This window comes from Vicia villosa, unplaced genomic scaffold (genome assembly GCF_029867415.1).
Source record: "Vicia villosa cultivar HV-30 ecotype Madison, WI unplaced genomic scaffold, Vvil1.0 ctg.000739F_1_1, whole genome shotgun sequence".
NCBI classification, from domain to species: Eukaryota; Viridiplantae; Streptophyta; class Magnoliopsida; order Fabales; family Fabaceae; genus Vicia; species Vicia villosa.
The window spans coordinates 381,228-395,000 of record NW_026705330.1 but is presented as its reverse complement, the minus strand read 5'-3'; the positions used below and the strand labels follow the sequence as shown (position 1 = coordinate 395,000).

The 13,773-nt window shown below is 43.4% G+C and overlaps 2 protein-coding genes across 2 annotated transcripts in view; both read right to left on the bottom strand.

Annotated features, from left to right (window-relative positions):
• The window catches only part of LOC131630806 (uncharacterized), a 19,001-nt gene extending 7,713 nt beyond the window's left edge, over nt 1-11,288 (bottom strand). Inside the window, exon 1 of the mRNA XM_058901551.1 lies at nt 10,861-11,288. Coding sequence (XP_058757534.1) covers nt 10,861-11,288 — 428 coding nt within the window. The remainder of the gene's footprint in view (nt 1-10,860) is intronic.
• Nucleotides 11,289-11,361: 73 nt separating this feature from the next.
• LOC131630805 (uncharacterized) lies at nt 11,362-12,584 on the bottom strand. Its single transcript, XM_058901550.1, has 2 exons — nt 11,432-12,584; nt 11,362-11,390 (listed from the first exon to the last, which is right to left on the bottom strand). Exons 1-2 carry the CDS (start codon nt 12,582-12,584, stop codon nt 11,362-11,364), a joined length of 1,182 nt encoding a protein of 393 aa, XP_058757533.1.
• Between the last annotated feature and the right edge of the window lie 1,189 nt (nt 12,585-13,773).

Here is a 13,773-nt window from a genome sequence, read left to right as displayed (position 1 = left end):
AAATCAGTGATACTGGTCTCATTGGATAGAGGACATGGCAAGGAATAGCTTAGAACTGGGTTTGTTTAAGATAGAGACATGTGGAAGAAGAAAGAGACCTTGACATTTGGCCCACCATGTGTTTGCTGAAATGCGTTGCATGCCCAGAATTCTGTGTCATGGCTGCCTGCAGGATTTGGTCAGGGTTGGGGCACTACTTTGAAGGCTTGTATCTCACTAAATATTTGCTCAATTGTCCCAATTCTTGTTTCTATGGATAGATGACATGGCAAAGAAGAGAATGATACCAAGTTTGCGTTCATATCACTTCTGTACAGCTCTAAAAATGACTGGAGATTTGGCATGCCATGTGTTTGTGAAAATGCCAGGTCGTGACCTGACTGGTGACCTGGAATGTGACTTGATTCAAATGAGTTTCCAGCAACTTCACACCACTCTAACTCTTTATACAAGCTTCAAATGAAAAAGTGTCCAACTACAAAGTTGTTCTCCTCCATGAGAGGAACAACTTTGATGTTAGAAACTTTTCCGGAAAATGTCGTTTGCCACGTGTAATCTGGTGCTGAAGTGGACTGCTCAACAAGATTTAAGACATCAAAAATTTTTCTAAGTGTTGGAATGTCCTTTTTTCTATTTTTCCCAACTTTTTGCCGAACTCCCGATTTTATCCGTTCTTCGACTTTTCTTGATTAATTTTCCACCAAAAGTCAATATCTGAATAATTTTCCCGATTTTGACCCAAAAGTCAACTGTTCCGATTTTTCCGACTATTGATGAAATTCCCGATTAAATCTCTTCCACTCACATCCAGTCAAACAAACACATCCACACAGTCGGTATGAGAAGTTTTCCTTTCACACATAGAAGCCATTCCTGATTAAATGTTGACCAGAAAGTCAACTGGTTGACTTTGGTCAAAGAAACCCTGATTTAACGAACCAGATGATTTGCAAGCTTGCACTTTTCAATCAATGCCCTGATTTGAAGCGGAGAGACACCCCAATCCAGGAGGACTTCAATGAACATAGAGCCACATGATTATACCTCAGTCTTCTCGTTCTTTGATCATACTTCTTTGCAATGGAGCTTTTTCTTGCTGGCCCTTGAATAACACCTATGATATGAATGCATGGGTATGGATTATGACCTAAGTGATGTATGTACATGAATGCAAAGCCTAAGCCAGTTAGAAGTTAAAGGGTAGGACAAATTTGGGGTATGACAGCTGCCCCTATTTAATCGTCTTATACTCGAAGGTGAGGTTGGCGCTAGCCTTTCGAACATTCGGAGTATAAGAAGGTTAAATATCAAAGTACCAGAAATTTGTCCTGAAGAGGAGATGGTGTAAGTGGTGTCCTTTTTTGTTTTTTTTTTGTTTTGATATCTGCTGGGGAAAGAGAACTTTTATTTTTCTGATGGAAACATTTACAGTGAGTAACTGGATGGTGATAACTTGTAACGTAGCCAAGGTGCTAATACAAGGTTCTCAAAGGGATTGATATTTACATGGAAATGATTGGGAGAGAGGTAGGTTTGACAGAAAGATAAGGTGACATAGACAATTGTTTTTGAGGGAGATACAGACGAGTATCGAAAGAGTGACACATACGAGCATCAAAAGGAGATACAGACGGGTATCGAAAGAATGACACATACGAGCATCAAAAGAAGATGCAGACGAGTATCGAAGGAATGACACATACGAGCATCAAAAGAAGATACAGACGAGTATCGAAAGAACGACACAGACGAGCATCGAAAGAAGATACATACAAGTACCAAAAGAATGACACATACGAGCATCAAAAGGAGATACAGACGAGTATCGAAAGAATGACACATACGAGCATCAAAAGGAGATACAGACGAGTATCGAAAGAATGACACATACGAGCATCGAAAGAAAGATACAGACGAGTATCGAAAGAATGACACATACGAGCATCAAAATTGAGATACAGACGAGTATCGGGCGAATGACACATACGAGCATCGAAAGATGATACAGACGAGTACCAAAGGAATGACACATACGAGCATCAAAAAGATGGATACAGACGAGTATCGAAGGAATGACACAGACGAGTGTTTGAGGAGTTTGGTAGATTGAATTACTGGGGATTGGGATACCAGGTATCGGCACCATGGCTGGAAGAGATTTGTGATGGAGTAGTAGATATCAAGTGAAGTTTATACGGATGACAACTTCTGTGAGGATGCACCATCGGCTTGATTGAGTGATGATTTGTACTATCTGGCTTATGCTTTGTATGCATGCTTGAATTTTTTCTATGGCGTAACGATCCGCTTTGACGGATATGCTACACTTTTGAAGATGCAATGTTATATGCAATGACTTCTATATGCAAAGTGCCAAATAAAGGCATTAGTGACAGGGGAGCGAGATCATTGGGGTCCGCTGCTTGTTGTCTTGAAACACTATTGCGGATGGGCGTTGGAAACCTCATAGTGCCACAGCTTATTGGCAACCGTGTGGAGAGTTAGAACATAGCTTTGCTGGGGAGGAAGTGACTTTACTCGACTTTCCTTACATCCTATACTGCTTGGGGAATCATGAGTTCTTTGGGGGACCATTCTTTGTCTGCCGGATTGAAGAGGGATATGGACCTTTTCAGGCGCTCCGTGCTTACCAGTACTGATGAATTACACTTTGGAACTTTCACGTGGAATGATGATGACCTTTGTGACATATCATGAGCCAAGATGATGGCTAGAACCTGCAACCTGCACAGAAAACAACGTTTGGATGCAGATGGCGCCCTTTAGAGCACTTTTATGTTTATGTAACATCATGTTTCGTTTTGATTTTGTGATTATTGCCCCCATGCTTTCAGTGCAATGTTTAATAACGAATTAAATCACATCTCGCATGCGTGAAAATAAAAAGAAAGAAAGAAAGCTTTTGCATCAAAAGATCATTTTATTGATGGAGCGCCTGAGAATAGGCTTCTGTACAAGGAAGCAACTCCTAAATGAGGTAGCTGCGAAAATGGAAATAAAAATAAAAAATGCAAAGAGCGAAATGGCAAAGAGAAATGCTCGGATTTCCATTAAAACTGATATTGCTACAGTTCCCATATCCTCGATCCTCTCAATGCTTTGCTTCAGAAGGGTAGTGGTTGGATTGATCTGTCCGTTCTGCCAAGGGCGTATAGTGGTCTTTGTGAAGGATATTCAGACTGCAGCCTCTCGCTTTTGATCCCTAACTTTTGCCTGGATCGCCCTTTCGGGTTTTCAATCCAGCGGGATGCCCCTTTTTGCCTAAGTCGCCCTTTCGGGTTTTCGACTTAGCGGGTTATTCTTTTTTTTTATTTTATCCCTAATTTTTGCCCAGACCCTTTTGGTTTGCCGGGATGCCCTTATTTTTGCCTAGGTACGTCGACCTAGCGGGTCTTTTATGCGTAGTATTTTTTGACTGAGTCTGAATTGACCGGAAGCGGAACGTCTTCCCCATCCATCTTTGTCAGGATTAAAGCACCACCTGAAAATGCTTTCTTCACAATGTATGGTCCCTCATAGTTGGGGGTCCATTTGCCCCTTGGATCAGTGTGAATTGGCAAGATCTTCCTTACGACTAGGTCACCGGTGTGGAATTCTCGAGGCCGAATCTTCTTGTCATACGCTTTCTTGATCCTCTTTTGGTACAACTGGCCATGGCAGATAGCAGATAAGCGTTTCTCCTCAATTAGATTGAGATGATCAAGCCTCGTTTGAACCCATTCTGTTTCATCGAGTTTGGCGTCCATCAAGACCCTCAACGAAGGAATTTCCACTTCGACAGGTAGTACGGCCTCCATGCCGTAGACAAGAGAGAAGGGAGTTGCCCCAGTTGAAGTACGAACAGAAGTTCTATAGCCATGCAAAGCAAATGGCAACATCTCATGCCAATCTTTATACGTTCTAACCATCTTCTGGACAATCTTCTTTATATTCTTGTTAGCAGCTTCGACTGCGCCATTCATCTTTGGCCGATAGGGTGATGAATTGTGATGTTCAATCTTGAACTCTTCGCACAACTCCGCCATCATCTTGTTATTAAGATTGGACCCATTATCAGTGATGATCTTGTTTGGAACCCCATATCGGCATATGATCTCTTTCTTGATGAAGCGAGTAACGACTTGCTTGGTTACATTCTTGTAAGAAGCAGCTTCAACCCATTTGGTGAAGTAGTCGATAGCAACAAGAATAAATCTGTGTCCATTCGAAGCTTGCGGCTCTATCCGTCCGATCATGTCTATGCCCCACATAGCAAAGGGCCAAGGTGATGTCAGAACATTCAAAGGAGTTGGAGGAACATGGATTCTGTCGGCATACACTTGGCATTTGTGGCACTTCTTCACGTATACATAACAATCACTTTCAATTGTCATCCAGTAATATCCCGCTCGCAAGATCTTTTTGGCCATAGAATGTCCACTGGAATGAGTTCCAAAAGATCCTTCATGAATTTCCCGCATGATCAATTCTGCTTCGTGTCTATCCACGCATCTGAGCAAAACTGAATCATAGTTTCTTTTGTACAGGACGTCTCCTGACAAGAAGAATTTGGATGCTAACCTTCGAAGCGTTCGCTTATCACCAATCGTAGCATCTTCGGGATACTCTTGCTTCTCAACGTACCTCTTGATGTCGTAATACCATGGCTTTTCATCATACACATCTTCGGTAGTGAGACAATGAGCAGGGAATGCATGGGCAGGCTCTTTGTAACGGAGGATCGTTATGTCTGGCACTTCTTTAGGGGAGCTAACTCTGAACATAGCCGCCAAAGTAGCCAAAGCATCTGCCAATTGATTTTCCTCTCGGGGGATGTGATTGAAAGTGATTTCCTCGAAAGCGGGAAGCAACTCCAAGATATAGTCCTTATAAGGAACTAAATTGGGGTGTCGTGTCTCCCAATCACCTCTCACTTGGTGTATAACCAAGGCAGAGTCCCCATACACTTCAAGGATCTTAATCCTCATATCAATGGCTGCTTCGAGACCCATTATGCAAGCTTCGTATTCTGCGACATTGTTCGTGCAATCAAAGCATATTCTAGCTGTGAAAGGGATGTGAGTTTGACGAGGAGAAGTCAAAACTGCCCCAATACCATGGCCCATAGCATTTGATGCACCATCGAACGTGAGAGTCCATCGCTCCCCTGGTTCGGGTCCTTCATTATCATCTAGTTTCATGATATCTTCATCAGGAAAGTCAAACTTCATTGACTGATACTCTTCTAATGGCTGATGAGCAAGATGATCTGCAAGGACACTTCCTTTGATGGCCTTCTGTGTGACATACTGGATGTCGTATTCTGATAAAAGCATTTGCCATCGGGCTAGTCTTACTGTAAGAGCCGGTTTTTCAAAGATGTATTTTATCGGGTCCATTTTGGAGATCAATAGAGTGGTGTGAGTCAACATATACTGCCTCAGTCGGCGAGCAGCCCATACCAAAGCACAGCAAGTTTTCTCGAGTAGTGAGTAGCGGGATTCACAATCGGTAAACTTTTTGCTCAGGTAATAAATGGCGCACTCTTTTCGACCAGACTCGTCATGTTGGCCCAACACACACCCCATAGATCCTTCAAGCACAGTTAAGTACATAAGAAGCGGCCTCCCAGGAACCGGAGGCATAAGGATTGGTGGCTCTTGGAGATACTGCTTGATCTTTTCGAAGGCTTCTTGGCAATGATCATCCCATCGGATATCTTGATTTTTGCGCAGCAGTTTGAAGATGGGTTCACAAGTGTCAGTGAGATGAGAAATGAACCTGGCTATGTAATTCAATCTCCCAAGGAACCCTCGAACTTCTTTTTCATTCTTTGGTGCTGGCATGTTCTGTATTGCTCTTACTTTATCAGGGTCGACCTCAATCCCTCGTTGGCTCACAATGAATCCAAGTAACTTTCCAGATCGCACTCCAAAAGTGCACTTGTTTGGATTAAGCCTCAACTTGAATTTACGCAAACGAGCAAACAGTTTCTCAAGATATACCAAGTGTTCCTCCTCAGTTTGGGATTTTGCAATCATATCATCGACGTACACCTCAATCTCTTTATGGATCATGTCATGGAAAAGAGTCACCATTGCTCGTTGATATGTTGCACCAGCATTCTTAAGACCAAAAGGCATCACTTTATAACAGTACGTACCCCACGGAGTAGTAAAGGTAGTCTTGGTCATATCTTCAGGAGCCATTTTTATTTGATTATAGCCAGAAAAACCATCCATGAAGGAGAATACCGAATACTGAGCAGTGTTGTCGACTAGCACATCAATATGAGGCAGAGGGAAATCATCCTTCGGACTTGCCCTATTCAAATCTCGGTAGTCGACACACATGCGTACCTTTCCGTCCTTCTTAGGAACAGGTACTATGTTTGCAATCCAAGGAGGATACTCACACACAGATAAGAAACCCGCTTTCAACTGTTTTTCAACTTCCTCCTTGATTTTCAAAGCCATATCAGGTCGAGTTCTTCGTGGTTTCTACTTTACAGGCGGACATTCTGGTTTGAGCGGTAACCTGTGCATAACTATATCCGTGTCTAAACCAGGCATGTCCTCGTATGACCAGGCGAAGATGTCAACATACTCTCGAAGCAGCTCAATCAACCTTCTCTTCACATCACTTTGCAAAGCGGCCCCTATCTTGACTTCTCTCTTTGCTTCTTCTGAACCGAGGTTGATGATTTCTATGGCTTCCTGATGTGGCTGAATAGATTTCTCCTCTTGTCTCAAAAGTCTTGCCAATTCCTCAGGGACTTCACAATCTTCCCCACTATCCTCATCAGCTTGGTCAATTGGATTCTCAAGGATATTAAGACGTGGAACTGTAACATTATCATTTCTGGTGGAATTCGAGCCGGATCTGCACGATGGATGATTTATGCCTTAGAATGCATCACATAAAAAGAAGAAAAAAAGGAAAAAGCTTTGCCATTTTTGAAAGAGTTTTTTAAGTAAAAACAAAAATGAAAGAAATGGAACAGTAATTGCATGCGAAAATATGATTTTCATTCAATATTAAACAAATTGAAACAACATGGGGGCCCTTCTTTATACAAGCGGTCAAAATGCTTAGGGCGAAGCATATGACTTATCGAAACAAGAAAATTACATCTCCATAAAAGTGACTCTGGGGATGTCCAAGATAGTCCAATTGTTGAGCTCCTGTCCAGGCGCAGCATGGCAAATGAATCTGGAGAGATCTTCTTCATCATCATCATCCACGGCGAGAACCTGACTTCCAGAACTGGTGCTTGCACTGACGAACACTTGAGAAATGGGGGGAATCACCTTCTTTCCAGGAATTATGCTGAGCTGAGTAGAAGAAGATGGTTGATACCCAAGGCCATACTTGTCTCGCTTCTCATGAACATCAATCAGCTTGCCCCAGGCACTATGGGGAGTGCCAGCTTCTAAGAAGGCCTTAGCATCATTCAGAGACGAGAGGGGTGCTCCGAGTTCCTTCTTATTCTCAACCACGGGGAGTTTATCAACCGACACAATCTCTAATGCCTGAAAAGGTGTCTCTTGTATCTCTCCTTCCACTTCAACATAACGGTATGACGCCAGATTATTGACTATCAAATCTTCTTCACCAGTGATCACAACAATCTTGTCATTCACAACAAATTTCAAACACTGATGGAGGGTAGATGTCACAGCCCCAGCAGCATGGATCCAAGGACGACCCAAGAGGCAAGTGTATGAAGGACGTATATCCATAACATAGAAGGCAATATAGAACATGTGAGGACCAATCAAGACAGGCAGATCAATTTCCCCTTCTACGGACCTTCTAGAACCATCAAATGCTCTGACACTCATAGTGCACGGTCTCATCATAACCCCATCCATACTCAGCTTAAACAAAGTAGTTTTGGGCATCACATTAAGAGAAGAACCTGTATCAATCAGAACTCGAGACAACACAGCATCCAGACACTTGACTGAGATATGCAACGCTTTGTTATGTGCCCTACCCTCAGGTGGAAGTTCATCATCAGAAAAACCCAAACAATTACCAGCAGCAATGTTGGTCACAACCCCTTCAAACTGAGGCACGGTAATATCTTGAGTTACATGAGCGGAAGCCAGAACTTTCATCAGAGCATCACGATGAGCTTCAGAATGCACCAAGAGAGACAAGATGGAGATCTTGGCTTGGGTCTGATCAAGTTGGTCAATCACTTTGTAATCACTCTTCTTAATGATCTTCTAGAGTTGCTCGGCATCTTGTGCGTTACGTGTTACAGGAGGATCAACAGCAACTTGCTTTCCTTTTGCTTGTGTACTAGCCTCTTTATTGGTCTCTTTAGGAGGCGGAGGAGGGGCAGCAAAAATCCGACCACTACGGGTAATACCACTAGTGCCAGTAATATTTGTGATACTCGAGATGCCCACTGGAGGACAGTCAAACTTCTTCCCTCGAATATACACGACATTATAACTCCAAGGAACAGCCTTAGAATCATTCACAGGAGAAGGAACAATAGACGAGGTTGAAGGAGTCGAAGGAACATTTGGAACCTGAATAACTAACGGAGTCCTCGGAGCCTGAATGACCAAGGGAGTACTCGGAGCACGAATGACCAAAGGAGTATTCTGATTCTTTGACACCTCAGCAGGATAGTAAGGTATCTCTAGAGTAGCCACATCTTTGACAAGAACGACCCTTTCCACTCTAAGAACACCTTCGTCCATTAGTTTCTGGATTTCTTCTTTCAACCTAGTGCATTCCTCAGGGTTAGAAGAACATTGCAAACAGTAGTCATGTAGTTCACACAAAACCTTTTGTTGCATAAGATATTCTCTGACAACTGCTAGCGGCATCCTAACCTCATTAACATCATTTACTAGGACCTGATCATCACATAACTCAATAGCATTGGTCGCACCAGCATGAGGAGGCATAGGATTATTCTGCACATTAGGACCAGTAGGGGCGAACGAGATAAGTTTGTCATCAAGGAGATCCTGGACTTTGTACTTTAATGCTCTACACTTTTCAATAGTATGGCCCGGGGCACCTGAATGAAATTCACATCGAGCATTAACATCATAACCAGGAGGGAGAGGACTAGGTGGAGGTCCAAGTTCACGGAGTTGTACCAATTGACCAGCAAGCAACTGGGGGAGAAGTTGAGCATACGGCATGGGAACCGGATCTATACGCCTGTCAGGGTATCTTTGCCTCTGTGGACCTCTTTGACCTTGAGGCCTAGGATTCTGTTGGCGATTCTGAGGAGCAGCAGCTTGTTGTTGTGGTACGAAAGGCTGTTGGGGTGCCATCCATGGTTGTGGAAGAGCAGCAGCATATGCTTGAGGGATATACGGACCAGGAACAGCATAAGGCATCGGATAATAAGGAGGTGGAACAGCAGAATATGCAGGAGCTCGGCCTTGGTCAACAGAAGCGGTGCTAGTCTCACCTTCCTTCTTCTTCACAAACCCAGAATACGGCTTCTTACCATTACCACTTGAGTTGCTAGGATTAGTAACACCTTGAATGGTACCTGCTTTGACACAGTTCTCAACCCTCTCACCAATGATGACCACATCCGAAAAGGAAGGAGAAGTATTACTAACCATGTGCTGAAGATACGGCCCCTTCAGAGTTCCCATAAACAAATCAATCAACTCGCGGTCCAAGAGAGGAGGTTGGACACGGGAAGCAAGTTCACGCCACCTCTGGGCGTATTCTTTAAAAGACTCCTCAGATTTCTGTGACATATTTTGCAACTGTGCGCGGCTAGGAGCCATAGCAGTATTGTAGTGGTATTGTTTCAAGAAGGCATCAACAAGTTCTCCCCAAGTACTAACATTAGACCTCTCGAGCTTCATATACCACTCTAATGGGGCTCCAGTGAGACTATCCTGGAAGAAATGCATAAGCAGAGGTTCGTTCTCAGCGTGAGCGGCCATCTTACGGCAGTAAGAACGAATGTGAGTCTCTGGGCAGGTAACTCCCTTGTACTTATCAAAATCTGGCACTTTGAACTTCGGGGGAATAACAATCCCAGGTACCAAGCACATAGCAGCAGTGTCGAAACTCGAAGTTTTAGCAACCTCAACGGCCTTGAGGCGTTCTTCGAGAGCTTGGTACATCTTAGCAGTCTCAGTCAACTCAGCAGTAAGATCATGTTCAAGGTCAATAACCTCGTGGTGGTCATCCACTACTTTTGCTATCCCCTCAACAGGAATCTCTTTAGTTTTCACCCCTCCATCAGCAGAATTGGTAGGAGTATCTTTGATCAGCCCAGCAACGCTCTTTCTGAGCTCTTCTTGTCCTTGGACAACGACATGAAGAGTCTCCATAAGTTGGGTCATTCTTTCCCCCATAACATCCATATCCCTACGGAGGGCAGCTTGACTCTGTTCAAATTGATCCATGATTCTCTCGTTGCTCCTGGTGCGGTAAGGATGTAAGAAAGTCAGCTTCGTCGTCGGAAAAGAAATCTGTTGTTGGAAGGGACCTCAATTAGAATCTGATAAAAACCTGAAAATGCAGTATGATATGAGTGCATGGGTGCATGTGTGCATGTTTTATTATTTTCAAGAATTTTCGGCTTTGTCTCGAACCAACACTACAAGATAATGAGAAATAACGAAGCGCAACCAAGATAAACAACCATAATCCATTAATTCCACAACCATGTTTGAAGTACAAAATATTCCGCTCTCATGAGCCAACAATACAGAAAATGGAAATAAGAATCCCATCCAACAAGACTGGTGGTGATTCTATAACAAAAACCAATACTAAGCAGGATCTCCCATGTCCAAATGACGAAGTGGGCTATCTCCAATGTTCTTATAGCTCCAAGCCTTCATTTCTTCAAACAGCTTTTTGGTCTCAGCATGGGTTGGTCTTTTAACAACTTCTTGAATCAATAGGTCCTTTCTGAAATGCATGGTCTCCAAGTAACGGCTTCTCAATTCCCAACCTCTGGCCTCCTCTTGAGCTTGAGTATCACTTTGCCCCTTTTCCTCTACTCGACCCTTCAACTTGCGAATCTCTTCATAACACCCCTCAATCCTTGCTTGACGTTCCATAAGGAGCTTGTCTGCTTTCTTTCGACGGGCTTTCTCTGATTTGGCTATATCAGTTTGGATTTGGAGCCTCTTTGTCAATTCCGCCAACTGAACCTCATAATGCTCTTTGATCTCCCTCTCTTGAGATTTAGCAGATTTAGAGTCTATGGTCACCCTTGACCTTTTCTGAGAAGTACTTCCTCTAGCATACAATTCTTCAAGCTCTATTTCTCTCATTTTCAACTTATGAAGGGCAGAAAGCTTCTCTTGCCTATCAGTATTCATCTTAACTTGCATCGTCTCCATTTGTTCAGTCAATTTCCGATTCTGCTCCACAGTCTGATTATAACAAGGCATGGAGACAATGTTGGGTTGTACACCAGCAGGAGGATACAAAGGATCTTTTGGAGGGAAGGGCATCCCTTGGGTGTTGGCCACAACTTCAACCCACTCAGTATAGTCTTTATAAGTCGCACAGTCTCTTTGACCAAAATGCTTCTTATCTCTCCAGCAAATACTCTTCCAGGCTTGCGCAGCTTCTGCCATTTGCCCAACATTGGTGGCTGAATGATAGTAAATATTCTCAGCAATCTCTGCTTGTTCAGGAGGACTAATGAAAGCATATCCATATGTTCTTCTAGCCAGGATAGGATTATAGTTGATCCCACCTCTGATGCCCATGAGAGGCACATTCTTGAACTTCCCACAACTCATAACAACTTCCATATGGTCCAAGGATCGGTTGTACCAGACAATGTCCTTAGCTCTAAGCCCCATAATTCTATCAGCCCATCTGGATGTGTACCTACTATCAACAAAAGCTCCACGTTCCGGCAAATGTGATCTGAACCAACGGTATAGCAGCGGAGCACAGAATCTAACCAAACCTCCTTTCTGCTCATTACGATGATGAACGGAATGATAAACGTCCCCCAGAAGCGTAGGAATGGGGTTCTGCAGAATGAATATGTGGATGGCATTCATATCAACAAAGTCAGGTACATTTGCGAACATCACAATACCATAGATACTTAGAGCCAGAATAGCTCTAAAAGTGTCCCATTCTTTGGCTTCAGCAGCATCACAACCTCTTTTAACCAGGAACTCCATACGAAAACCATGACAACCTCCTTTCTTGGTGAGACTTGCCTCCACGACTGACTTGCTCAAATAAAGAGCCTTAGCAATTTCAATGGAATCAGGGGCCTTCATGGCGCTATAATAAGGTACCTCTTTCCCAACAGGAATGCCAAGGAATGACGAATACTCTTCCAAGGTAGGAGCCAAAAGATAATCAGTGAATGCGAAACAACGGAGGGAAGGATGATAGAACTGAAGCAAAGTGTGAACTCCCTCTTGCTCATCCTTGGTGAATGGCATCTTGAGGAGGCTCAGAATGTACCCATATTTTTCTCGGAAATTGGTTGACTCATCCGGTGTGATCTTCTTTGCCAAACACTCAACAGACTTCAGATTAGGATTCACAAAAGAATAAGAGTAATTGCGCTTGCCAGTCTTCAGTGGTGGAGCCATGTGTTAGTCGGAGACAAAGCCAAAAAGTTCCTGAAAATAAATGAACATGCATGTTAAATGATGTGGTGGAATGCATTTCATTGGGAGAATCCTAAAATCCTTTCATTATTCCTTTTCTTTTTTCTTTTTTTTGCAAAAAGGTATGTATATATTCTTTTTCTTTTCTTTTCTCTCTAGAAATAGATTTTAGGATTCTCCACGAATGAAGTGAGGTGGATGCAATAGCATGATGTGTCATGTGCATGATGTGGTGAGAGACTGAATGTCCCTCGCAGCTCTGAACGTCTGGGTAATACTGATTGTAACAGGTTCAAAATTTTGACTTCAGATTGCAAAATGGAAATCCGGGTATGATGAAGGCCGGTATCCTGTCCCTCCCCAAAACTCACGGGTATGAATTCTAGACACGGACAGGTGGTCCCTAATGGTCACTGGGGTCTATAGTTCCCATGGGGTACAAAGTGTTTGAGGCAACAAGAGTGCCAGACACAGTGTTCCATGAAAGAACCTTGCCCAGTTGTGGTACCCCACATCAACTCGATCGTAGCAAGAGCTACGGGAGCCAACATGAGCATCCACGCTAATCCTAGGTGTCACTTGGCCTGGGTAGTGGGCCTTTTACCTCAAAAACCCCCCACCTGCAAAACAGAACAGAAGACCCCAAGGAACACAGAATATAATCCATATGCATGATGTGCAAACAGAAATAAACATGATATGCAAGCAGGAAATAAACATGCAAACATATATACAAGATATAGACATAAAACAAATAAACACCCAGTAAATAAACAAACAAACGCAGGCTAGGATCGACTCACTAAGGATGGACCAGCAACAGGTCTAGCAACATCCCCAGCAGAGTCGCCAGCTGTCGCACGCTCGCGAAAAATGAACAGAGTCGCCACCAATATATTTATCCCATAAGGGAAAGGAATATCAGAAAACCTAACAAAGGAAGGAACAGGGTCTTGCGACCAGAGAATCAAGGTACGGGAGTCGGTTACGCGAGGGGAAGGTATTAGCACCCCTCGCGCCCATCGTACTCGATGGTATCCACCTATGTTTGTTTCTATCTAAAGGGTGTGTACTATGTCTATGTCTACATGCGAAATGAATGCAGAATGTAGGGAAAATAAAGAATTATACTCGCACGGGCCCTACCCCGCTGCCTACGTATCCTTTTCAG

Excerpts from the sequence above, each read along its gene's own strand:
- LOC131630805 (XM_058901550.1), bottom strand. The coding sequence starts at position 12,584 with ATGGCTCCACCACTGAAGACTGGCAAGCGCAATTACTCTTATTCTTTT. Across the intron at positions 11,391-11,431 it reads TCCTTTGTATCCTCCTGCTG|ACTGTGGAGCAGAATCGGAA; the intron begins GTGTACAACCCA and ends TGTTATAATCAG.